General features: G+C 37.3%; 1 protein-coding gene across 1 annotated transcript; it reads left to right on the top strand.

The window, feature by feature from the left end:
* The first annotated feature begins 2,441 nt into the window (after positions 1-2,441).
* Positions 2,442-6,151, top strand: GJD2 (gap junction protein delta 2). Its single transcript, XM_027638024.1, has 2 exons — positions 2,442-2,837; positions 3,431-6,151. Exons 1-2 carry the CDS (start codon positions 2,767-2,769, stop codon positions 4,272-4,274), a joined length of 915 nt encoding a protein of 304 aa, XP_027493825.1. The 5' UTR covers positions 2,442-2,766; the 3' UTR covers positions 4,275-6,151.
* Positions 6,152-27,555: the final 21,404 nt, after the last annotated feature.

The following is a 27,555-nucleotide window of genomic DNA, read 5'->3' as shown; positions in this document are numbered from 1 at the left end:
AAGTTAAAGCTTCAGAAATCATACACATAAGTTTGAGATGTAACAAACTCCTTTGAGTTTTCCAGTCACTTAAAATGAATGTTGGTATTGTGAAAGAGACACTCACTGAAATGACTTTTTTTTCCCAAACTCACCAGAGGCTGAAGCTCTGTAAACTTTCTCAAGTCTAAGGCCAAGTATACTGTATCTGAATATGGCTGGGGGAATCGCATATGAGGATGCTGTTAAGAAAGGAGAGAATTTCAGAATGAGAATGTATTTCAGAATGAGAAGTACCTCTTCAGAATGAGAAGACCTGCAAGTGAAGGTCTGAAAGTATTTATCATTAAACCATAATTAAATCAAAAGTAATTTAATAACAATGTTTATATGTTTGTAGCATTCATTTACAATATTTCACCTCATTATCTTCACAGCTGGGTTGTCAGTAGCACAGCAAACACTGACTAACTGTTCATTAATAGACCAGTGTTTGGTATGATCAGAATGTAATTCCTTTTCATTTACTGGTCTTAAAAGTTCAGATAAATGAGTTTTCTTTCCCAGTGCTAGGGGACCACTTTCCTTTGTAGAAATTCTCTTATTTTTCTATGGACTGAAATCTTCTCTCTTCAGTAACTTCAATCATGGGCTTTCCCTCTCTGTTTGGTTGTTAAGTAGGATTATCATCATTAACTTCTTAGCATATTCTCTACCCTCTCTCCTTCTACAAATGCATTCCTGCTTCCCTTACTGCTTTGATTTCTCTCATTTTCAGATCCACTTTCAAACAAATACTTTGGATCCATATGAGACACTCAGTTGTCAGGGCACTTGATAGATACCACAGTCCTCTTAAACCAAACCAAACCAAACCAAACCCCAACCTCTTCCTTTTAGTTTTTGTGTTGCTGCAGCAGCAAGTTTTAGAAACTATACACAAAAAGCAAATGCATGAATGGTGTGAACTGGCTTTCAAGAAGAATGAAGTCATATTTTAAAGAAAAAAGCTGATTATTCAGTCTTCCTAGTAATTCCTAACAGTGTGGAAAGGAAACACTCCAGATTATTGAATGCTTCTTCACAGACTCTTGATTGGGAGAGAAGAAAAGTCTACCAATGTCTGTGCAGAGGTATTCACTAATCTTTTCCTATTTGATACTTTCCTAATTCGAAGATTTGGGGATCCGATCAGGCAACTGACCCAATATCATGTGAAACAGGGACCATCTACTTAGTCAAATGAAAAGACAACAAACCTTCGTGTGTCTAAAGAGTACAGATGCCCTCTTGCACAGATGAAACATGGTCCCATCTATTCAGAAAATATTTAACATCTTTGGTATAACATGGGATTGCTTCATGAGAGAGCTTCGAAGAAAAAAAGGGACTAAAACATTTACAATAGCCTGTGCAGTTCTACTTTAGAAAGGTTGATTTTACCGAGTTTGACAGTAAGAGTATTATGATAAGACTGACAAGAAATTTTCCTATGTTGTTTTTTAATGAGATTAGTTGAGCAAAAGGAACAGCAGGTATGAAGCTTTACTTGATTTTTGTGTAAATATACGGAATATATTTTATGCTTCTTCACCAGAGAACTCAATTCCAATTGGTGCCAATATTTTTTGTTGAAATGTTTGGTGATGTCTGTAAGCGTATCTGTAAAAAGAAAAAAATATTTTAAGTACAGTATAGTAGTTTATGGGAATAAAATATGTGGACTTATTACAAGAGATTTATTCAAGATACTTTTTTCTTGTACTGTTTAGAGATGCTTTCTGTGAAGGTTTGGTGTTTTTCCTAGCATAAATACAATCATCTCAATCTCAGAATTCTCTGAAATGCCTATATATGAGTTTCATTTCTACACAGTGATTCTTATAACTGTATTCAGGGGAGAAAGAAGACTCAGTTGTAAGTCCAATATCTTCCAAGGGTCAGCAGTTCTAACAGGTAACATACTGCTGTATGACACTGCTGTTTTGATCCCTGGGAGAGAACCAAACCCCTGGGGACCCCCCAGCAACACCTGGGGACCCCCCGGCCACGCACCCGTGGCTGGAAGGGTCACTGTGTCACACTCCCGCCCTAGAGCATCGTTTCTAACCAGCAGCCGAGGGCAGCGCCCGGCGCTGGCGGGGCTGCGCTCCCGAGCGGAGCGCGGGATGTGCCAGCGGGCGGGGGCGGCGGGGCAACTGGGGCCCAGCCGGGTTGCTCCGGCAAGGAGGTACTGGGCTGCACAATGAGCCTCATGCCTGATGGGGCAGATCTTCCTCCGCCCTCTCTCCTCCTCCTCCGTTTATTTATTTCATTTATTTTTTATTGCATTTATTTATTTGTATTCACTGGAATAATAAAAATGAGAAAATCCGAGCACTGCTTTTGGCTGCTCTCCAACAACCTGTCAGTGACGCAAGCGGAGACTACTTAAAGGCAGATTAGAGGCAGCAAGATATTAAAGCCAACCTTCCTCCCTCCACGCCGCCGGTCCGCCCGCCGCGCCGCGCCACGAGCCGAGCGGGCCGGGCCGGTGGCGGCCACCGAGTGACCCCGAGCCGAGCGCAGCCCAGCTGAGCCCAGCCGGGAATCCTCGGCAGGACTGCTGCCGCCAGCCGCACTCCCGCCACCGGACTGCGGGAGGTGGAGAAACTGCTTGTTTTCCCTCCCTCTGAAAAAAAAAAATCCAACAAACCACCAACCAAAAATAGGAGGGGTGAAAAGAAGAAGACAGAAGTGAAGAGATCCCCTCCGTTTGCCAAAGTCTTTGTCTCCGGATGAACAGCGATGGGGGAATGGACTATTCTAGAGAGGCTACTGGAAGCTGCCGTGCAGCAGCATTCTACTATGATAGGGAGGTAAGGGTTGCGGGTGCGCTACGGGGGAACAGCGGGGGATCCCCTTCTGTCCGGGCGTACCGGCCGGCTGGTCGACCGGGCACGGGGGGTCTCGGCCGTGCCGTACCCTTCGGCCGGGCTCTTGCGGGGTGTGCCTGGAGCGCCCGTGTGTGTGCAGTGGTGTGTGGGGGGGTGGTATGCGGCACAGGGCGCCGAGGCGCGGGGACATCGCAAACGCCGCCGTCCTTGTCCGCAAGGAGCCAAGGGGCAGCGGACGGTCAGCATGGAGACCCCACTGACATCGAGATCCCGCTGCCACCCCGACCCCGTGCCGCTCCCGGCCGCGCTCTGGGGGCCCCCCACGGCTCGTGTGATCGCTTGTTCTCCAAGGGGGCCGGGCGGGGGGCAGCGCTGACCGCTGCCCGGGGTCTTTGGCGCCCGGCCACGTCGAGATGATGCCGCGCAGGCTGCACGTCCCAGCGCGGAAGCGGGGCCGGGCGCGGGTGCCGGTGCCGGTCGGTGGCAGGGCCGGGGCCGCGGGCAGGGCCCGGTCAGCACTGGACAGCTCCCGGCCGCGCGGCGGCGGCGCGCACTGACCGGCTTCTCTGTTGCAGGATCCTGCTGACCGTGGTGGTGATCTTCAGAATTCTCATTGTGGCCATTGTAGGGGAGACGGTGTACGATGATGAGCAAACGATGTTTGTCTGTAACACGCTGCAGCCAGGCTGCAACCAGGCTTGTTACGACCAGGCTTTCCCCATTTCTCACATAAGGTACTGGGTGTTCCAGATCATCATGGTGTGCACTCCCAGCCTATGCTTTATAACGTACTCCGTTCACCAGTCTGCTAAACAAAGGGAACGGAGGTACTCCACTGTCTTCCTTACCTTGGAAAGGGACCAGGATTCAATGAAGCGTGAGGACAGTAAGAAAATCAAGAACACTATTGTCAATGGGGTGCTGCAGAACACTGAGAACTCCACCAAAGAGGCAGAACCAGACTGCTTAGAAGTGAAGGAAATCCCCAATCCTGCTATCAGAACTACAAAGTCAAAGATGAGGAGGCAAGAAGGCATTTCTCGATTTTATATCATCCAAGTGGTCTTTCGAAATGCCCTAGAGATTGGATTCTTAGTGGGACAGTATTTTCTGTATGGATTCAATGTCCCTTCCATGTATGAATGTGACAGATATCCTTGCATTAAAGAAGTAGAGTGCTATGTCTCTAGACCCACTGAGAAGACTGTGTTCTTGGTGTTCATGTTTGCTGTCAGTGGGATTTGTGTGGTGCTTAATTTGGCAGAACTGAACCATTTGGGCTGGAGAAAGATCAAAATGGCAGTGAGAGGAGTACAGGCAAAAAGGAAATCCATATACGAAATCAGAAATAAGGACCTGCCAAGAATGAGCATGCCTAACTTTGGCAGGACTCAGTCAAGTGACTCAGCTTATGTGTGAGGCTGTGACAGAACTGAAGCATTGTGCCAGGTGGAACAGACCCAGATACCATTAGAGAAAGGTACATTGCTTAGGCAAGCATTTTATCAATCCACCAAGAAAGCCATTAAGGTATTGGATCTGCACTTACTGAACTAGCTGCAAAATGCAGCACTATGTAAAAGACTGAAAAAAACAGCTATAAAACCATGCTTGATCTAGCCTTACAGTACAGCTACTACTATTCCTACTTTTCTTTCTAATGATTGGGTGTTATCTGTCAGTGAAGCAGCTTTTTGGTTGTCATTAGGATGTTTACAGTTTGAATTGTCTGATTAATTGTTGTAAATGTATAGAATGTTCATATCAAAACTCTGCAAGGATACTCTATATGGGGTGGGATGGGGTGGGATGCAATGTGCAGACATAAGCATGTTTTAAAGGAGGGGAAGAGCACTGTAAGGAAACCTAACCACAGCTCAGTCAGGATATCTGTGTTCACGTATCTCACAGATGTCTTATATTATTTTGTTTGTCTAAATCACAGACTTTATTCCTGGTGTGTATTACTAGCTATTTCCTATCATGGTTTGTGCATCAATTAGTTATGCTAAACAATAAATGCTGAATATAATTTTACCATTTTTTGTTTGCCTGTCCACACACACACACCAGAGACCTTAATCATCTTAATTAGTTGTGATCTGCAAAATTTATTGGTACATTTTAACTGATTCCCTAATATGTGCATGAATAAGATGGAGTTGGTTCATGCTAGCCACATTATGTATTTACCTACAATCACCTGTGATGACATACATACCAAAGGAAGAGAGTTCATTGCGTTTAACTGTGAATATATCACCTTCTCTCTGCTCTTATTTAATATAAGTGCCATACTTGAAACATCTAACTCTGTATTTAGTCAAAAGGTTGTCTTGGGATACCAGCTTGAGTAAAATGATTTTATACTCCCCTTTTTTTATTTTATGCTATTTGTTTAGTCATTGCAATGGTAAAAAGCAGCTGAACTATCTATTGATAAATAAAGTACTTGCCTTTTTTTTTTTTTTTTTGTAAGCCAGAGAGATTTGTTCTTCTGTATTCTTGTATACAATTGTAAAAAATATACAGGGTCAAAATAATTAACTTACAATAATTATTCTTCAGGGTTCAAAATGTCATGTTGGTATTCTAAACTCCAAGAGACAAAACCTGAGAAGTCTGGACTATTTTTTATGTCTGTTTTCCTCCTTAAGCAAGCTTCCTCTGTCTTTAAATCCTGATCCAAAGCCCACTGACACCAACAGCCTTCCTTCTGCTGACACTAAGGGCAACACAGTTGGCTGCCAAGGTCACTCTAGGAATAGCCAGAATACATTTACCTATAGATGAAACAATTGCAGTTTTTAATCAGGGAATCCAGATATTAACCTCAGCTTTTCTGCCTTACAGCTGGTTTAAAAAATATACTGTTCGTGTCCCATCAGCTTACTGGTAAGCCACTGGGGCAGTCACAAATGAATCTCTGTTAACAGCAATCATTTTAGTAGAGGATACTAAGTTTTACTTAAAGAACTTTTAAATTTTTTTTTAATTCCTATTAAATTCAATGGAAAATATTCCTCTGGCAACAGTAGGAGTTGGATCAGGACTAAAAAAACATACAAGTGCATTTCTAACTAAATAGTATCTGCCCTTTAAAGAAAAGGGCCAAAATGGTGCTGGAAAATTTAGGGGTACTTTATAACATAAGAAGGAGACATGGGCTCCGAGTCACAAATGGCCTTTTGATTGTATTTTATTTCAAGCCTGAAAATGGATTTTATTGTATATTGGTTTGGAGATGATACATATAAATCTTTTCCTCTTGGCTTACAATAAACACCTTAACATTCCATTCTTGTGGTTTGCCAGCATTGTCACTTTAAAAAATGTTGATTAATTCTCAGATAGTCTATCCATTATCACATTCATCTATGGTCTTTTGTCTTCCACTGTGAAACATAAGAGGACTTTGAGATGTATCATGTTTTTAAAGATTTAAAAAATATTTTTCCTTATATATAAAATTAAGAGTTTTCTCCATTTGATTACAGAAACCTTTAAAGATGGATTTATCAAATGATTCTTTGTGATAAAAGTGCACACTGATATTGCTAGATGACTGCATGCTCACTGGAAAACTGCATGTTATTTTTAGAAGGACAACATGGCAGCTAAAATCTCCATCTGCAAAATAACAAGCTTCTGAAGATTATTATTTGATACACAAATTCAAGTCTGATTTTCATTTTTCAGAGTCCTGGGATAGTTTTCAAAATCTCTTTTTGAATAGAAAGGAAAAATATTTTTTGACAATCGTAGGCATCGCTTTAATGTCAAAGAAATGGGAGATCGTGTGCAAGGAGCTTGATCCAATGCAAATTAAAGTTGAAACAACAAAACTTATACTGAATTCACCGGACTTTGATTCATATTTGGCATAATTTCCTGTTAGGCAGAAGCCCTAATGCAATTTTTTTCCAGTGACTGCATAGCAGTGTTCAGTCAAACTCAAGTGAAGGGCATGTCTTGAAAGCTGTAAGATTTTAATACCTTAAAATTCTTTAGGTAAAATTTAGAAAGTATCTGTTTATATTAGTCAATGCAAATGACTGAGTTAATTTAATTATTTTTATGTAGTTGCACATTTGTACTCCAGTAAGTTGTAATTCTTCAGAATTATTCAATGAGAAATATATCAGGAAATATAAATGCTAATTTAATCAACAGGATCAGTGATAAAGTAGGTGAAGACTTATATTTTGACCAACAGAAATGTCATTCTAGATATTTGGAATATTGTTTTTCCCATTTCAGAGGAGAAATGAAATGGCGTCAAGAGATCAGTTGTTCTAACCTTCCTTTTAAATTGTTATTTTTCATTTCTTACCAACCACTCACGGACAAGGGAAATATAGCAAGCACTTTTTTTGTCAATGTGTGTGAGAGTCATATGATTAATGCTAATGGACTGTTTGCATGAAAGTTGACTATTCATTTACAGAATAAATGCTTTAAAATTGTAACAGCAATGGAAAAGTGTGTTAACTGAACAGCACTGAGTGAACACGAAGTTGAAGGACACGTTACTGGCTACTTAGGTCTTGCTCCTGCCATAGTGAAATAAATTGTCTCACCATTGACATCTGTAAGAATCAGGCATTAAATATGAAAATTGAGTTAATGTTTGGTTTGTTTGTTGTATAAATTGCTTTGCTCTGGTGGACAATATTATGTGCCATCCTATGTGCAAACATGAAAATTATGTTCACTAAGCTTTTATGGAAAACTGCAATAGAATCTAACACGCTATTGGTTTAATGAAATTTTAAAATTTACATGAAATAATTATATTATTTCATTTTTACATAGACTTCTCTTACCTGCGTGAATTTCAAAAACTATTTACATACGAGTTTTGAACCATTTCACCAGATATGTATAATATGCAATGAGATTCTATTAAAAGATTTAAAAAAATAAGATTTTTTTTAATAATGAAAACTAGATAAATTTTTACATGGGGAAGTTGAATTGACTATTCCCATGAAGAATTTAGTTTTAGAGACCTTTGACTTTGAAGAAATATAAGGATTTTCATCTTTCTCAAGGGAAAACAGATGAACAAAGAGATCAACTGAGATGAATGAATCACAGAAGTAGTGAGATGAATTGTAGTTTGTTTTGCGCTAGAGAAGTCAGGAACACTCAGAATCTCCAAAGTGGATGTTGTGCTTGTTCTGCATTATACCTAATAGGATAGGACATAGCTGCTGCTACACAGAACCATGAGAAAAGCTGTGCATGAAATGTTAAATGTGACGAAGAATTATTTTCATCCATATGTAAAAGAATACATTTGTTTCAAGGCAAGAGGATGGATCAGGTGGACACTGTCCTGGCAGCCTTCTGGCTTTATTTTGCTTGAATATAAATGTTCCACCTTACTTCTTCAGCAAAACAGGTTAGAAAGTTTTGTTTGGTGTTCGAGTATAGAAATGGGAACTAAAAAATTGGGATACATCTGGAGAACACAGGCATATGTTTTCATCACTTAGGGTCTGGTCTTGTTCTTCATGAATTTAATAGTAAGACTTTGTTTTCTATGGGACCAAGTCAATTCCTAGTCGGGTGAAATTAAGTTCATCTATTTCATGAGATTAATAGGAGAGATCACACTATTCCTGTATTGCATATCCATCCCTGGAAATTTTGGGAAACTTTTTCCAGAAATTCTATTTTATTGTAAGCTTTCAGAAAACATACTGGGTTATTATCAGCTACTAATACTAGATTCTAAACACCATCATCCTCTCAATGAAACTAGTATCTCCAAAAATAACATCTCTATGCTACTAGGAAGTGCTTCATATTATATCTATTAAGATATATTAAGAAGACAATCAAGAGTCAGCAGCCCATTAGATAAGTGTAGATATGGAGAATTCCATAGCCCTGCATTACAAGTAAACCATGCATACACATGTTATATAACATTAAATCTATGAAAGATTGTTAAAAATTTTATCTAAATTGCATTACTCTGTTACAGATTGAATTTCAGATATGGATACAGAAGTCATGTATCCAGAGACAGTTAGAAACTGTGCAAGCAATGAACAGGCATATCGTCTTGCAACTACATGCAATGACCTGACCAGATATTTAATATGTAAAAAACTCCAACAATGACCCTTTTCCTGTGACTTCTGAGGTTATGGGCTATACCAGTCACTTTAGAGAGTTTAACTGAGCAGACTTGTGTCTAAGTTATAGCTTAAAAGGGCCTTGTCTTCACTGCATTAAAACCTGTCGGCTTTTTCATGGTGATGTCTGAAATATAGGATGAATCAGATGTCTAGGTTGTGGAGACCAACATAAAAATTGACTCTCTGATATTCCTTCAAAGTGAGAATTACTCTTGCATTCAACAGAATATGAAAATAAGGTAATTTGCTACTAATCCACGTCTTTTTGTGTATGCGGTGTGGCTAGAAAGGACACAAAAAGGTTACGAGTACCTGGATAATGATTAATACATCCTAAAGTGATTAAGTAACTCTGGACTTCTGTTTCTTCCACTGAAAATATTTGTTGTGTATGATTTGTCTATAAATATATTTAATGGTATATTACTAAATGTAACTTTCATTTTTAAAATATTTTATGAAGTTTCCAATGAAATCATGATCAGTATTTTCATATTTATTTTTCAGAGAAAAGTTAAAAAATTGCAACATTGCTTATGGAAGAGATGGATTCCTTTTCAATGACAAGCTTTATTTGTCCAATCTATTTTTTTAAATTTACATTGAACAGAGACTTTTTTAACATATTAGAACTATATATTATAAAGAGATAATTTTGAGGAAGTATATGTAACAGCAAAATTTGAAAGAAAGGAAAGATTTGTAGGTATTAAAGAAAAGCAGGTATGCTATGGGACTTACTTTTCCCTACTAATTACATATTTTAGGGATAAAAGCATATTCAGAACACATTCCTGAGCAAATACACAAGATTCCTTGCATTATCTCTTATGTAAGCAAAATATTTCTAGAAATTATTTCTAACTATTTCACCATTTTTCTTTGAAGAATCTAAATGATACATTACATTCTCCAAAGCTATCACAAATACTGATGTCACTAGTTTCATCCCTAGCTTTAGTGAATTTTTAGGGGTATTTTGAAATGTGTCACTGGTCTGTAGTGAAAACCACTCTGCCATCAGAAAATTTGCCCATGAGAAAACGTGGTATTTGGCATTGATATCTAGCAGACTTTAATGGAACAATCAGGCTTTAAACTTCACATAAAAGTGTGACTTGTGATGAAGATGCATTATGAATGGAGTTACTGCATGGTCAAAAGAACTTAAATAAAGGGACTTTTGCATTTGCATTGCATGTGACATACTAGAGACTCAGGTATCCTGAAGAAAGATAATGACCATAGGAATTTCTTTACTTTCTCCTTTGAAAAAAGAACCTCTTCTAACAACGTTCTTTGCATAAGAACATGTATAATTCTACATATGTACAACTCAGAGATGAGTTCACATGTGACATGGTTAAACGGCCACAAGTAAGTGTAATTGAGCAATATTTAGTTTACACGTATGGAGAGATAATGTGTTCAACTCTTTCCCACCATTTTCTCACATGCAAGTGGGAACACAATTTGTAAGAGCAAGGAAATAGTTTGTTGCATCTGCTATATATTTGTACCAATTTCCCTAAGTAAATACTTCATATTTATATCTCATGAAATTACATGAAACTATGGAGGTTTCTCTGTTTGAAAAGGGGTAGAAGCACACCTTTACATCAACTTCACAACTTGGTTTTTTTAAATATATAATTCTGAGTGGTGTAAATTTTCCTTATGTATTCTTCCATTTAATATTCTGGTTATTGTTTGGATTGTGTTTCCAGGGAATTGCAATTTTTTTTTAAACTATATTTATTAACTCAGATTCTGCACATATGTTAAGGTATTGTAATTCTCAAAGACTGCCAGCAAATATAGCTTTTTTTAAAAATTTGCACACAGCAGCCCAATTATCTATCATTTGAACTGTGAGGGTTTGTTTTCAAAAAAAACCAAACAAACCATAAACCAGAAGGCTTTCATGGATAACTTTAATTATTATTCCATTTAAAGAAATTATATCTCCTGCATTTATTAATGCAATTTGTATGTAAGTAGAGACTGAAAATTTTGTCTGCCTTCAGCTATGTGGTTGGCAGCTCAAATTTCAGCTTACTTTAAACCAATAGGACCACAGTGCATGAACAATCAAGAGAATCACAATGCTTAGTGGGACACATCAAAAAAGAAGTGAATTTTAGAGTGATGTTGATCTCATAAGTAACATATATTGAATTAAATCAGTCTTTATAGTCTAATCACACATAAGTGAATAGATTATCATTGTATACCGTTGGGAGTCATACTAAGAAAAAGGCAGTGTTAATTACTAACAGGAGGATTTCTTTTAAAAAATCATTAAATTTTTAAATTTCTTGGTTGGTAGTTTAAAAATCCCTTAACATGATGCAAAGATTGAAATGTAACCGTGAAATTGGCCCATCTTAAGTTACTGAAGCACTTCTCAAATTACTGAAATGATAAATATATCTTTGTTGATAAAATACTTCATAGAATCATAGAATCATAAATATGCTGAGTTGGAAGGGACCTATTACGTTGAGTACAACTCCTGACCCTGTGTAGGACAGCCCAAGAGTCACACCGAGTGACTGAGAATGTTGTCCAAATGCTTCTTGAGCTCTGTCAGGCTTGGTGCTGTGATCACTTCTCCGGGGAGCCTGTTCCAGTGCTCAACCAGCCTCTGGTTGAAAGTCGTTTTCCTGATATCCAACTGAATGCCATTTCCTCGAGTACTGTCACTGGTCATGAGAGTGAAGAGATCAGTACCTGCCCCTTCCCTTCCCCTCACAAGGAAGTTGTAGACTTCAATGAGGTCTCACCTAAGTCTCCTCTTTCCAGGCTGAACAGACCAAGTGATCTCAGACGCTCCTCATACGGCTTCCTCTCAAGGCCCTTCACCATCCTTGTGGCCCTCTTTTGGACGCTCTCTAAAAGCTTAGTGTCTTTTTTATATTGTGGTGCCCAAAACTGCACACAGTACTCAAGGTGAGGCCACACCAATGCAGAGTAGTACTTCTTTCTCATATATGTGTACTCTTCAACTCTGCTTAGGTGGCAGTCAAAAGAGAAGGGTCTTTAATTGTATAAGGTTTATGAGACTGCAGTAAGAGAAGAGACAGATAAAACATTTGTAGTATGATTTTTGAATTTGGTAGCATGACTCCTATTAACATTAATGGAAGTCATACAGCTGAGTCTTAGAGTATTACGTAGAAAATATGAAAATATCCATCCCTGCTGTTTGCTTAGCAATTTGAACTTTCTACTGTAAATTAATACAATATTTTGGATTCACTTTAAACTAATTAAACTTTGAGGCCCTCCTGTACTCTTTCATGAAAACACAGATCAGGGAGAAGCTAGCTTGTCAGCATGAGCATACAGTTATCTAAATTTAGCCTAATTTATTGAAAAGGTGTCAAATTTGATACATTGAAACTCTTGCACCATTGGAATAGCAGCTTACACTTTGCAGTATTACAGAGTTTACAGTGAGAAACTGTGCCAAAAAACTATGCAGCATTGGATATTTGATTCCTCTCAGTACTGAAAAGCCTATGAATTCCTTCCTCATTTGTTTCAATGACCTTCTGCTTTGAATAAAGGAGAAAGAAAGGAATACTGTCAATATTATGGTCAGGAGGTCTGGCTGTGCTCAAGTCTCTGCCCATGCTGTCTCCTTAGCAAATATGTGAGCTTCTAAAACAAAAATATAAAAATGGAACTGTGTTAGACTGTCAGTCCTAGTCAAACAGGACTTTTGCTCAGAAATGTCCCCTGCTAGACTATGAATGTTATTATAGGGCTGTGACAGCTACCATAAGGCTGCTGCAAACATGTGTGCAAATATTTAATTGTGACTACCACCTACATGGCCAGTGGTCAAGTGTCTGTCTTGAAGATACTGTATGGCTTTCATAACTGTTAAAAAGAGCTAAATCCTCTAACTTGTTCTGGTCAACATCTCTCCATGCAACCACCTACCAAGAAGCAAAACTCTCATTCAAGCAACTGTGTTTTCTCAAATTGTATCCTAGGACAGTGGATCATATTCTCACAGGAACTAAAGAACACAAAACTGGCTCCAGTCTGTTCAGCAGCATAAGCAAAACCACGGGGGAGGGAGGGAGAGGGAACAGAAAGGGCTGGCTTTGCCAGTTTTCTGCTACTAAGGAGAAGTGGGAAGGAAAGCTGTGATTACTGCTTGTCCTTGTCTTCACCCCTGTCCTTACTTCTCAGAGGTGTCTGTCACCTCGCATGTGTGACCATTTCCTGGACCCAGCAGCTGTGGCGAGCTCTATGATTGTATCTACTGGTTTCTTCTGACTGCTGGTGCCTTTGCAGGGGCTGTAATGGGCCCAAAAACTGAAAGACCCTGGCAGTTGCTAGTTCTCACTTCTCCAGGAATGCTTTCACTGTCCTTCAGAAAGACATCAAGCATTCTTCTTGTGCAAGACAGCGGCCTGTAATATCATGCCCAAGGCAACTCTTGATAATTCATGTATTCACTCCATATTGCAAAAAAAAAAAAAGGCTTTAATAAACATGAGAGTTTAAAAATGAAATTAAGTCTGTAATTTCTCAGTTGCTAAGAGATATACACAGCAAAATTTCTTGTGTTGAAACATTCATCCAGAAATGCTGACTCATTACAGAATGAATGGATATTTCAGGTTAAATTCTAACTGAGAAAATGTGATGATATGCCTGTCAATACCAATTAGAAATCCTTATACTTTTCTGAAAAAGAGCATAATATCACATGCTAATTAGAGAGAAGAGTAAAAAACAATGAAGTTAGTATTTTCTAAAAGTTCCCTTCTATTTATAAAAAAATCCACTACAAACAAACAAAAAGCCCACAAAACGTCCTTCTTTACTTCTGATGAGCTTAATACATGATCTTCCTCTTGATATTTTTTTTAAAACCTTTTTGGAACACTTTTTTCTGGCACTCAGCATACTCAGAGCATCAGAATAGTTCAACATTGAAGAGGAAAATACTTAAACACATAAATATTCTCGAGTTCAAAAAGTCTTCCAAAGAAAAAAAATATAATTGGCTGTACTTTCTAGAAATAATTCGAACTGTTTTTTAAAACAGAATTTATCAAGACAATAATTAAACAAATGCCAGAGGAGACTAACCTAAAATGTTTAAAAAGTTGGGGAAGTGAATTACGATAGTCACTAAAAACTATTTAACATACTGTGTCGCGAATATACACTTTGCTGGATCTGATAGCCCCGAAATGGATGAGGTCTCCATAGCTCCAAGCCCCAGGTCCAACCAGTAGCAAGACTGAACATGCATTCCCAGGAGGGACCATACAGACATACAGATGTGTATATACACATGTACATCTTGGATCCCTCCAGAAGCCCAGGTCAGATGCTCTGCCTGCACAGCAGCTGCTCCTGGATCCCCCTCTCCCCAGTTGCTGTCACCTGGACATAGTAGCCCCTGTGGCTGCAGCCCCGTTGCAGTTGCTGGTGCAGACCCTGCACTCACACAGACACACACACACAGGTACACACACCCAAAGCTGGCACTGGGCTTCACTCACTTGGATCTCTCCAATCGCTGCCACTCAGGCACATGGAATTACTGACCCCAAGGTCTGACTGCAGTTGCTGACACCCAGACCCCAAAACAGGCACTCGGGAAAGTCCTTTACTCAGGTAAGAGTTATAAAGGAATTTGAAAAGAAGATAAAACAGGGTGAGCTGGTCAGGTGCAGCCTATGGACAGAGAAGCATACCAAGGAACAAACTGCACCTGGTTTGCCTTTGTCTTCCCTTATCCTCACACTTGTTCCTCTCCAATTGTCTAGAGCCCTTCCTTTCCCCACCTTTGGCTGGTCTACTAAACATCCCAGAGTCAATCTGTAAATGCATTTCCCTCACATCTGTATCCCTAGGCACATTTCCCCACTTCAACTAGGATAAAAACTATCAAATGGTGCTGTAGGCATAACTCATGTTGATGAGATTAATACTCATATTCTGGTGCTGAGGCTCTACTGGGGCAGCCCTGAGAGAAGCCTGGATAGAACAACCTTTCCTTTGAGTCTTTAATTTGCAATCCCTTCTTGCTTTTGTATCCCTGCACTTCTCTGGGCTTGTGGAGATGAATCTTTTATGGGCTGATGGCTCCTGTGAGGGGTGTGGCAGTAATTGGGAAGGGTACCACCTGAGCCCCTCTACCATTGTCTCTCTGTCCTCTTTTGTGGATGTGCAGATGAGCTTCGATCACATAAAAATCTTTTATTGGGTACAAATGCAGATTTTAGAAGCTTTCCTGTGATTGTCTGAGAACTTATAGCAGAAATACCTGATAGAAAAATTTTGAAATGGCCACAGCTGTATCTGTGTCAGATCTTGTACACCTTTTAAACTGCTGATGGAGTTTTAACTAACATGGTCAACTTTGTAAAGAACTGTGCAAATGTGGAATTTTTATTCTGCCTATTTTGAAAAGGTAGTCAATTACTTTCTGTCACTTCTTTCCTCAACTAAGTGAAAGAATTCCACAATAACTTGAGTGAAAGTTGGATTCATATTTGCTAAAGAATTCCAGCCTGTGGAGTCTCCTGCAGAGAAGAGGAACTGAGAGCTGGGGACACTGACTTCTTAAAACATCTTGGCTGGTTCTCCAATACCTGTCAGCACTCTCAGATCCCATTCTCAGTTAAAAAAGGAGCTTCTATCCTTCAAAGCCATGTGCTAAATTGCTTTCTTAGATTGAGACATTAAGCTCTACAGCCAAATCAACAGGAAGAATTCCACAGCTTCTGTACAGGCAGCAGGATTTCTAAGCATTTAGGGTAATTTGCATCCAAAGTTAAAGGTGAAAAAAGTTAATCTTTTATCTATAATTTAGTTTCCATGATTCTATTCTTGTTGACAACTCTGTTATTATAGTACATAGCAAAAATTTAAATCTGGAAAATTTTGACAATCTCTTATTTACACTGTCCTAAAACCATGAAGGGATAGATAGGGCTGTTTTGTTGTCTTTTTTCTGGTTTCAATAATTTTATTAATCTGGTTATTTCAGATGATAAACTGTATCTCAGCCCTTGCTTTTGTAACTCAGTCCCTATTTTTCAGCTTGATGGCTGTTGGCAGGCACAGAAGAAAGTATTTCAGAGTATACAAAATGTCTCTCATGAATGTTCTGTTAGAATCCCAGCAATCATCTACCTGAATAATTTTGCACTGTTCTATTTCAGATGGCAGGTCTGAGTTCACTGTGGAACAGACTGAAGTTCATTGCCTGCCCACTTGCAAGGGTAGTGCAGTAAATGCAGCACACATGGAAAAAATATGAGGATGCAAACAGGCAAATAAAAAAGAATGTGCACAAATCTTTGCAGTACAGGTTGTCCATTTTGGTCTGGACACCTTTCACCAGCGTACGGAGGGAATAACTCCATGGAGATTTGTAGACTGTGCAAACTCACATTTTCACCACGTCAAGAGAGAACCAAATCTGGCACTGTTTTTACAAGTAATGTTATAAAAATATAGTTCACGTTATTCTGTTTTGCAATTGTTAGAGCTTTTTGTCAATATGAACTGTATGACACCTCAAAATTAGAAAAACAATTTTTTAAAATTATTATTCTGGTCACATTTTTTGTCAGCTTGCTAGTTCTCCATTAAACTCACATATGTGTCAAAATATTTATATATATATATGTATTGTGGGGATATGAGGTTGTACTGACTTCATCTGTGTTTAAGCTGTCCTTTCAATCCTAACAAAAGGAAACATTATGAAAGATCCTGTTCATTGCACAGGCATCTTAGGCCTTCCACGTGCACTGTTCTTTGACAGCTGCTTAGCCATGGGCTTCTTTTGGCTTCATTCAGGTGACTTTAAAAGCTAATGACAGAAACACTTGTTAAGAAAAGTGAGTGGCTCAGCCCCATGGCACAGCAGAATATCTTGTTATCACAGTGAGAGAAAATTCAGTCACGTTTATTTGTTATTTTGTCCAACCACTTGTGTTGAATTTAGCAGTTATTTTTGCTTACTTACTCCAGTGACCTGACTGTACTTTGAGGAAATGTATACATCTCTGTAAGCCATCTAATTCCTCTATCCCCTGTTGTCACTCACTCACTGGGGAATATTTCCATGTTGCAATTGCACAACTAGGCTCAGTTGTTGTAATGAACCTGACCACTGTGTCACACCACCATGTTAATGTCTGCTGAGTGCCATCCTACCGAGGTTTAATGATCCCATTTTGACTGGTTTTATTATATTCCACTGTGGGCAATTTAGGGACTGTATCCTCTGTGATTTGTGGGTTTTCCATGAACCTTTAGATTTCGGTGAAGCTACACTATCATAAAAGGGGAAATAGTGAAATGAAATTCTTTTATTTTTCTGTTATTAAATGGCAATGATAAACCAAGAGGTCTCAAAAGACCTTTTATGAAGAATATATTTCATGTTATATCACAATGAAAACAAAAAACCCAATACTCTTAATTGGTGATGTTCTTTTATTGTAGCAATATGGTTTATTCACTTGGTTTCCTTCCTTGAATGTGAGGGATTTCTTATTTCTTTAAATACAACATTTTTTTGTGGATTATTTTTTGATACCTTATGTACAAGTAGCAGTCCGTGGATGACAGGTTGGAAAAAATATGGCAAAGATAGAGTCTAGAATAAAACTTTGAGGAATCCAAAGGCCAAGTAATTAACTTTACAGGTCAGTATCTCACTGGTTTCTAGAGCTCTGCTCTTAGTGGTGGGTGAACCCTTGTTCCTAATTATTAGGAAGCTATTCAAGCTTTGAATATGATATATCTGATATCTATATCTGATATATATCTGATATATATATAACATATCACACAGATTACATATCACATATTTAGTCAAGTAGATCTAGATTAAGTAACTCAATTTTGGAAGATTCATTATGATTCACCTTTGTAGCTCAATATACGAGCCACATTACTAACTCACATCATCACTAAAACAATCACCAGTAAATCAAATCAATATAATTAAAAGTCTTTTCCTTCCTAGCATTCCTATAACAAAACACTAAGGCCAAAAGACTACTCTTGGTGTTTCTAAGCAGCTAAAAGCTGTTAGAGAAAGATTTTTAGCTGCTTGGTCCAAAAGCTACCCTAATGCTGTTTACCAAGTTAAACAGTTATATTAAAAATTCTTCCTTTGAATTAGTTTATTCAGGATAAAAGTCTGTAGTTAAATACATTTCACACATGCTTCTCCCACCCTCTGTCTCACGGTGCTGAAGAAAAAGAAGTAAACTGAAAACAAAATAGTGGCAGTTCTTTCAACTTGGAGCTTCATCCTTTATGCCTACAGAGGTGTTTATGACTCTACAAATACCCTGGAAAAATAAAGCAAGATTTGGAGTGAATTAAGCCTGTAGATCTGTGAAAGGACAAAGGAGAGAGATAGGCAGCACTCCTTATGAAGGATTAGCCACAGTGGAGGATTGTCAGCTCACCTCAGGTCAGGAACTGCACACAATCCAAAGTCTGACAGCTGCCTGGAAGTCCTGCAATTAGCACCTAAAAGACTAGCAGAAACTTGGGGTTCTGTAGGAAATATTAATTTCCCTGAAAAGCTTGTAACATTGTTATACTGATGAAAGCAGTGATACTTCCTATGGCACTTGTGCATGGAGTCAGCACTTGCTGCTGTTGAAGGTATTATATTTTAGGACTAAGAACTTGGTCAGAAGTAGGCCCATTTATATGTCTGGAGGGTTTGACCACTATCTAAAACTCTGGACAAAAAGAAATATTTAGAATTTCAGTTCATTAATTGGCTCTAATAATTTGAAACCAGTCCAAGGATGTTTATAAGATAATAACGTGTAATTCATCAGCTTTCCTGAGCAAAACCAGATGAATAGAAGTGAATCTCATTATGCAAAAATCTTGAAGGCGAAAGAACTGGGAATTCCAAAAATATTCTCCATATGTAGTGCAGTGACACCTGATGAGAACTTGATATCAAGGGGAAAAGTGAGATATGCATTTATTTAATTGTAGCCCTCTAGCTTCTGCAAAACTAACTTTGGAGGTCCTCTTTTGCTAACCACCAAATAAAGTTTTCATCTGAGTGAGGAATGGATTATAAACTTGAATTTACTATCTTTATTTCCAACAAAAAATGTATGCGTATATAAACTGGTACTGATTTCTTATGAAAACTGTAATAAAAGTTTTCATTAGTTAAGTGCGAAAATCAGTTTTCATTTTTCAAAATGATCACTCAATTGAATTTTTCCCTTAAAAGTTTTTTTCTATTTTTTTGGGATGCAAATTTCAGGGACTTTTTGCAAATCTGCTTGAAAGAAATTTTAGACATTTTTCACTGGCAAAATATCCTCTTCAGCCTAAGCAATTCCACTGACAAGTTTGCCTAATTTATCAATTTGTCTTTGAAAATGACAACTTTGTGCTTGATCTGTTCTAGTTTATTCTTCCATTTAAATGATACTATTGAACAGCTCCTTGGTGCAAGGTTAATTTCTATGACCAGCTTTTCTACAATCACTTGAGACTTAGCAAAGACAAAGTAAAAATAATTAACTGGTTTTGTCACTTTCTTGATTATTTTGTGGATATTGCACAAAGCTATATGATTTGTGCTGCTACATTTTCACTCTCTACCTGTGAAGCAAATATTTCTGGCTTGTTTACGTGAAACAAGTGTGCAAATTCATAGCAGATTGTTGTCCAGACAGAATATCTTCCAGTAATATTTAGTAAATGTAAAGATCGTATTTAGTCTGTATAATCACCCTTATTTTTTACTGCATCACTCTTACCTTTATTGCAGTCTCTCGACCAATATATGCCATTAAATTCTGCTGTTTAAGTCAGGTTCTTTAAACTGTCTAATTTTTATTTTTTTTAACAACCAACTGTGTTTACTTATGAAAGGAACATGAATGGTATGAGAATATTGCAGGTCTTTCAAATTAGTTGGGTTTGCTTATAAAAAACTACGGGTTGCAATGAATCTGGAATTTGATGAAAATTGCAAACTCATTTATATTGACTAACAGCTCCACAACATTAGCATCTGAGGTCAGTTGAGGAAGACTGTGGAAATCTTACTTCTTGAGCTGAGTTAACCATCCACTGTACCAAGAAACTTCCATGAATGTTCTTTATAAGTTGTTTGACAAAAATCTAACCTACTTCTATAATTACCAGTTTTGTTGTATCAGTAATTGCAATAAAAGAGGGTAGAAACCAGTGAAGGGAAGAACGAAGGAATTGTACTAAAAATTATTTGTTCCTTTGAAAAACCTTTGTTTATTGAAACTGTCCAGAGAACTAGGTAAAAGTTTCATTATTTGAATGTGACCAGTGTCAAAGAAGAAATGTTATTGGACCTATATTGCAGGAAGACATAAGGTGAAGAATATTGATGCATATCCTTAAAATTATTAGAAAGTACATTTTGATTTAGTAATTAATCATATGAGGATAAAAATAGAAAAATAGGAGACTGTGCTTTACCATGTATGTAAGATATTTTTATTAAACATTGCTATTGTTCATATCTGATTATTTTGTGGCCATTTACATTTGTACAGACCTACTGACTTCCTATTGGTATGTGTATCTAAGAGTAGAATTTGGTCCAGTGACTTCATCTGCTGTCACATAAAGTAACCAGATTACTTTGATAGGAAAAACCACAGGGGAAAAAATAGGTATATCTGTATGAATTAATTTGATTTAACTACTGCAGGATTTGATTTAATGATTAAACACACTCTGTTCTCTGGTAAAAAACAGGTACCAGATGGTATGCATAGCAAAATATGTTTGCTCTATACCTGCGGGTTTCGAAGTAAAATGCAACCTTCCTAACATCTGGTATTCTACCTCAGGACATCTGAAAGTGCACAAAGTGGACAGATATTATCAGATTATAGAAGGCTATGTTGAGCAGATTTAATCTTAGTTTTATACAGATAGTGGTAAAAATAGTTAGGAACATAAACAGCATACCAAGAAACATCACTTCCATGCAGCATTTTATATGTAATTTGTAGATTACCAGTTGTACAATACCAAGTTTCTTAGAATAGCCACAATTGTCATATATAATTTATTCTGTAGTTTCCATTGCTAAACAGAAAAATGTTCAGAGAGTTATCTAAAAATGTGTTGACATGCTCGCTTGTATATAAATAATAAATACTTTTGTATTATTTCCTAAGGGAGCTGTCAGAGAAGAACTCCACAATCTACAGTATCTCTTCTTTTCAGTAGGGTTGACATATGACGTTGTTCCATTTGAACAGAGGATCTAGATAAGTTTAGATGCATCAGTAACTCAATACAGTTATCTTATGGAACTGTATAGACACATATAGTCCCATTTGAATTACTGGAGAGGTTGTGTTTACAGTGCACAGTGCAGTAGCTGGGAACACTGTAGTGACTATAAGCTTAGCTTTCTCCTTGAGCTACTCAAGGGTTTTAACATGGGTAACCTTTCCCTTGAACTTCAAGCTAACTCAAGAGTCCTCTCAGAGCACTTCAGAGTGTTGCAAACTTTTTATCTCCAAACTGGTCAATTCCATGCAATATTGACTACCTACTTGAAAATTCCTAGTATATCGAAATTCTATAGCATATAGAATATAATATTAGTAATCATGTGATCATACGAATTGACAGTTTCCATATCTATAATAGCTGCCTGAAATATGTATTTTCTTTTTTTTTTCCTTGTGAAATTGGTTGAAGATTTTCTTTTCAAAATGTAACAAAAACACACTTCTTGTATTGTACCTGAGCTGTTGTATTAGATTGTCTGGTTAAATGGTCTGTACCTGGAAGTGCGAGAGAAGTAAGTGGATTGATACCCATGCTGGATAGACTTTTGACTCCCCATTTCAAATTAACAGACGAAGAGCCTGAAGCTAAGGCTTCGGGGACAATAGGCAGTAGAAGTTTCTGATGCCATACTAAACAGCCTGGAGGAGCTGGTGGAATACACAGGTATTCCAACCACCATTCAGATGTCTTGTGCTCCGTTGGTGGGTTCTAGTTTGAATACCCACAGAAGAGCCTGATAGAGATATTTGGTCAGCATAGCTGTAGCCCTTATCATATAAAAGTGTCTTAGGTGTTCCAATAAAAACTAGAATGTTAGTAATGTCATGTCTCCAGGCATTGAAAATAATGTGGGAAAATTCTGAAGGAAAATCACCAGACTACTTTTTCAAGTTGATAAAATATTTAAATTAGAGCCTGAATATGAATACTTTCCTAATAGAGTATGGTTAAATACTTTGCCATGCTGCAACCTATGAGTTTGGATATTTATTTGGCCAGTTGTATTAAGCTTAGTAGGAACTAAAAACTACAGCGTGCTTCATTTTTCAATTTTGTCCAATGGACTTTTTCAGCAACATTATAGGAATTGCTACTTTACAACAACTTTTTTCCTATGCTTAGTCTGAAAGCCAAAATCTTGAAAACAATTTCATCTTTAGGTATGCACTTCTCAGAATCCTAGATATTACTCTGACTAGTTGACTTTTACATCTCTATCACCAATTATATTGAAGAGAAACAAAACTGTATTGCAGAAGGTTCTTCCCTCTTCCTTTTATTCTCAGGAAATTACACTTCTTGAGAAGTTTTGTTGGCTGCACCTGTCTCAGATATTATAACAGTATTTGTGCTTCTAAGAATGGTCATCTGACATTTGTATGAAATAATGTGCCATTCACAAATTAATGGCAACATTTTAATTCAGTACAGAACTTAATGAATACAGGGATAAATGGTCACTCAGAAATATTGTTCTGATTCAGACTCTAAATGAAGCAGTTGTCTTTTCCTTTATATTAATAGGCAAAACTAGATAGCAGATATACACTATGTGAACACCTCCAGTCGTTATGCATTATCCCAAATCCAGTATACGAATAGTCTGTAGCAGCTATGGCATTTTAATGGTTAAAATCAAGACTATTCTGTCTGAAGCCTGGTTCTGTTGAGTGCAGTTATTTAAATTTCAGTTTCATTTCAGTTTAATGTAAAGCAGAGGGAGAGACATGAGCATTTTATGTCCTTCAGCATGGCTGGGAGAATAGGCATTGTCAGTTGCAGCCCACTGTCAATCTGGAAACCTGCCATTCTGCTGAGAAAAGGTTTATGGTTCATCTAACCTAGCTGTTTCTTGGGGGCAGGTGGACATACAGGCCAGAATACTGGCCTGTTGAATCACATACATTAGTTCTCTATAAGCCATTTCAAGGACCTGCTTTAAGACATTGCTTATTCAAGCAAGTTATGTAGATAATTAGTAAAAAAAAGAATGGGTGAATGAGGGCATGGGCAGGTCAGTAGACTGAGTTATTTTACTCTCTTGACAGCCAGTAAAACCAAGTGGGACTCTTATTCTGTGTTCCTCTTTTTATCTTGGACGCTCAGAAGCAATATTCTGAGCCTGGACAGAATGGAATGCTAGTGTCTCTTTGAGGTGGAAATATTAACTTAAACGGTTGTAACTGGGTAATTTCAATTTTGAGACTAGACGGAGATTCATAACATCTGTGTTTTATTTGTTAGCTGGAAAAAAACATTGCGAGTGTGGTATCATAAAAGACTATCCTTATACTTCATCTCAATGTGAATAACAAGGATGCTGTACTTAATTATTGAGCTAACATGCTCTTAGTAGGCCAAAGAATGAAGGCCAATAAGACAGGCATATTTGGTGGGTTAGGGTTGATATGTCTTCTGTGGTTGAAAAAAGAGAGAAATTCTTGTTATCTCAATCTATTCTTCTGGACAGAAATAAACTGGTGTGTCTGTGAATTTTTAATAATTGATGACACAAGTGCATATTTACTGGGTAATTCCCACCTCATCTATTATCTAAAAGATGCAAAAGTATTCCCAAGTAAGAGTGGACTGATGTAGGTCTGGGGAAATTTTGCTTTTTAAAATAAAAATGACAGGATCAAGTGCATACATATGGGTTTAGTGTTCCTTATAAGGAGAGGTATCCTCTCAACCTGTTTTAAGACACTCTTTCTAATGACTTGGATTGGAGGATAAATTTGACCACATGTACCATACTCAAACTCAGCACCATGGCAAACATAAACAAAAGATTACAGTGAAAGCAGGTCAGGAAGAACTTGGCAATTAATGGTCTTTCATATGAAGAAAAACCTTATCAATAGTATTGTTTGAACTGAAGATACAGAAAGAGTATACAGACTTTCCTGGCTTTGTCAGCTTGCCTCCAGTAATTCTGAAAGCTCATCTGAAAATAATTACCCTGCTTCCCTTTATTCCAGTTATTCTTCCTATGACAGAAGAAAAGCCATATACTGAAGCTTGAAGAGCTTCTTTTGAATTCCGGTGTGAGCAAATACTCATAGTTCCATTCTATCCACACTTTACTGTACCAGTCTGTTGCAGGAGGTACAGGTTCTCTCAGAACTTAGTAGACTTGCTGCAATTTTCCTCTCTTTTCTAATTCCCTTTCCTGACCATCTTTTCCTTAACTGGAGGCAATTGAACTATTTCAGAATACACACTTCAATATCTATAATTGCCTCTAAAACCTTATTTAGCATAGAATGAATTTTACCTTATTTAGTAATCTGTTTTGCTTCTTCCTGCATTCTAGTAAATGGATTCAAGGAGACCTTGAATCACTGAATTAGTTTCTTGGAAGCACCTCCATGCATCTATTTCTTTTCCCACAACAAATCAAAGCTGAAATAATGAAGCACTTCAACAGAAAGACATTTATCTAATCACAGAAAAACAGGAACTAGATTGAGAACTGAAGAAATTGTTTTCAGTGAAAGGAACTTCCTTTTTTGTGTAACAACAATCAGATATCTGAAACACTGAAGGTCCAAATAACTTAAATTTTTTTGGATTTATATATTTCTGTACAGAACTGTGTAGAAGGAGTTGAAGTACTTTCCCAGACTGTGTGGAAAATGTAAGTTTTTGAAGCAATACCTCTGTCAGCATTCTGAATTTAATATCTAGACTAAAAACCATAAAAACAAGCTATTTATAGGGATCTGGAGCTTAAGGAAATCAGAGGTTTGAAAGATGATATGCACACAATAAAGAATAAAGCAGAAAGTAAAATGCACTAGTGATTCTCATTAAGATAACAAGAAAGTCCAGATTATGAAAATCAGGTTCCAAATGTGATTTTGTGAAAGATAGAAGCAAGGTACAGTGGATTCCACCTCAGCACCAGGCACACCAGGGTCCTCAGCTTAGGGCAACTAATACAAAGAGCAAGGAAAAAAAGTGGAAAATGGATATTTCTACATGTAAACCACATTAACAGCTTGTGTGAAATCACATAGTAAAAATCTGCCTAATCTCTTAGTCGCCAAAACATGAAGAAATTGAGTGCTGACAAAATAAAACAAGAGTCTGTAGAGAGAAATATTTTCATTCTTCCTTTCTACAATATTTTAGAGAGAAATACAAGTGCAAAAGATGTATCTTTTTAATTTATTCCTTGTGTAAGTTACAATTTTACATTTCTGTTATAATATTTAACATTGAGAAATAACTTGACAGGCTAAACTGAATACAGTAAATTACTTAGAAAGCAAAGGGGCAAGGAATGCATTTAAATCAGGCTCAGCATAAGGGATAGTCTAGGGAGAAAAAGAGGACCATATAAGCTTCTTAAAATCCCTGGATTACAGAATAAACTTTTTTTTCCCCCCTCTATTAAAATTGCTGATTCACAAAAACAGGAGTATATTAAATCTTTTCTATAGTTTAAAATTATCTTATGTGCTATTTGACAATTTCAACTAACTCTTGTAATCTCTTTATAAACCATCCTGGCTGAAACAGATGGATGTGTAATCCAAATAATGAGCTGGATCCTCTCCCTGTAGCAGTCAATTATACAGTTTTTTTCTTAGTATAGTATTCAAGAGACTAAGATCCTTCTCTATATATAGATCACCTGAAATGACCTTGCTTATGTAGTGTCAGAGCCAAAACAGAACAGTAGGTTATGTATCTTGCTGTATTTTTAAAAGCGCAAACTGATGGTTTAAGAACTACTAAACCTGACAATTGCACTTAAATTGTTCCCAGTACTTACCATTCTGATCTTTTAATGTGATCCTTTCTCTAGGTAAACTACCCAGAGACATCTGAAAAGGAATGCCATGCAAGGGCTCCTAATAGCATTGTATTTTACTGAGGAAATGGTGACAGTGAGGGAATGCATGCTCATCTCATTAACAATAAGCGACAACTTCTAAATAGTGAGAACTCATGGCAAAGATTTAATTTGCATCTAATAGGAATATGAAATCATCTAAGGACCTGTCAAGTGGTGTGTGTACAATGTTAATCAAAGGTATTACATAGGGACTTCTCTTCCTCTGTACTTGTCAACATGCCCTCTGGACCAGGTAATACCATAAGAACTTTCACTTATAAAAGCATTTGACTGAGTGCTGTGGAAATTTTCCTTGATCCATAGTAAAGTATCAATGACAAAGCTCTAGTGACCTGTATCATAGGATTTGAGCACCTCGTTAACAAATGAAGCAAACTTGTTAAGATTAGATGGGGCCTCAGAGCTGTTCATACACATTAGATTCATCAGGAACTATCAAGGAAAAGAGATATAGTACTTGCCTTTGGCTTGCAAAGCTCTGTCAAGGGTTCAATTTATGAATTTTTAGGGTACAAGCTAGAAAGTCTCTTAAGGCTGTGTGATGGGCTGGAACTATACTGCACTCATTGAATAGCTTTGCTGCTAAAAAGAAAACATCCTTCCCTCAAAAAGTGTGAAACACAGTAATTTCTATTCTGTTTTGTATGACCTGTTGGTATGCGAATATAAACATTAATTGTATGTGGCTGCAGTCAAAATGATGCGAAACTGAAGAATGAGAGGGAGCTGAAATCTGGATCTGTGGCTAAAAACAGCTGTGAAGCGCTTCCTTTTGAAAAGAGATGGGATACAATACACTAGAATTCATAATCTGATGAGTTTACATCCTTTATTTTCTGCATGAAGGGGTATAGAGAGTCTCTGGAATTCCTGTGTTACATGATATCCATGAAATAACTTGTTTGCATAACTTACAATTTTGAAATAGTTTGCCATGTATGAAGTGCTCAAATGTATTGATTAAACAAAGATGCTGCTATGCTCTGACTTACCATAGAAATGCAATTAACAATAGTATTAGTGCATTCTGAAAGTATTAAAATTTATTTTTGTATGTATATGGTTCAAAAGTACATTTAAATCAAATGAAAAGAAAAATGTTGCAAATAACAGAAAATATTTTTAGTCCTCTTTATTTTGGAATTACTTTAGTTTTTTCTTGTTCTCTATCTTTCAGAGCAATTAGCACTTCTAAAGCACTTTAAGTGTTTCAATCCATTTTGAGTTGTGTTTCTCACTTTACTAATTGAAACCTGGAATTTGTCAGACAGGGCATCAAGAAATGGAAAAACAGTCAATACTTATTGATTGAAAAAAATGGGTTAGGAAAAGAGAATATTTT

This window comes from Corapipo altera, unplaced genomic scaffold, assembly GCF_003945725.1.
Source record: "Corapipo altera isolate COAL_440 unplaced genomic scaffold, ASM394572v1 23, whole genome shotgun sequence".
NCBI lineage: Eukaryota > Metazoa > Chordata > Aves > Passeriformes > Pipridae > Corapipo > Corapipo altera.
This window is presented reverse-complemented; position numbering and strand designations above follow the sequence as displayed.

Coding starts and splice junctions, on each gene's coding strand:
- GJD2 (XM_027638024.1), top strand. CDS start 2,767: ATGGGGGAATGGACTATTCTAGAGAGGCTACTGGAAGCTGCCGTGCAG. Junction 2,838..3,430: donor CATTCTACTATGATAGGGAG/GTAAGGGTTGCG, acceptor TCTCTGTTGCAG/GATCCTGCTGACCGTGGTGG.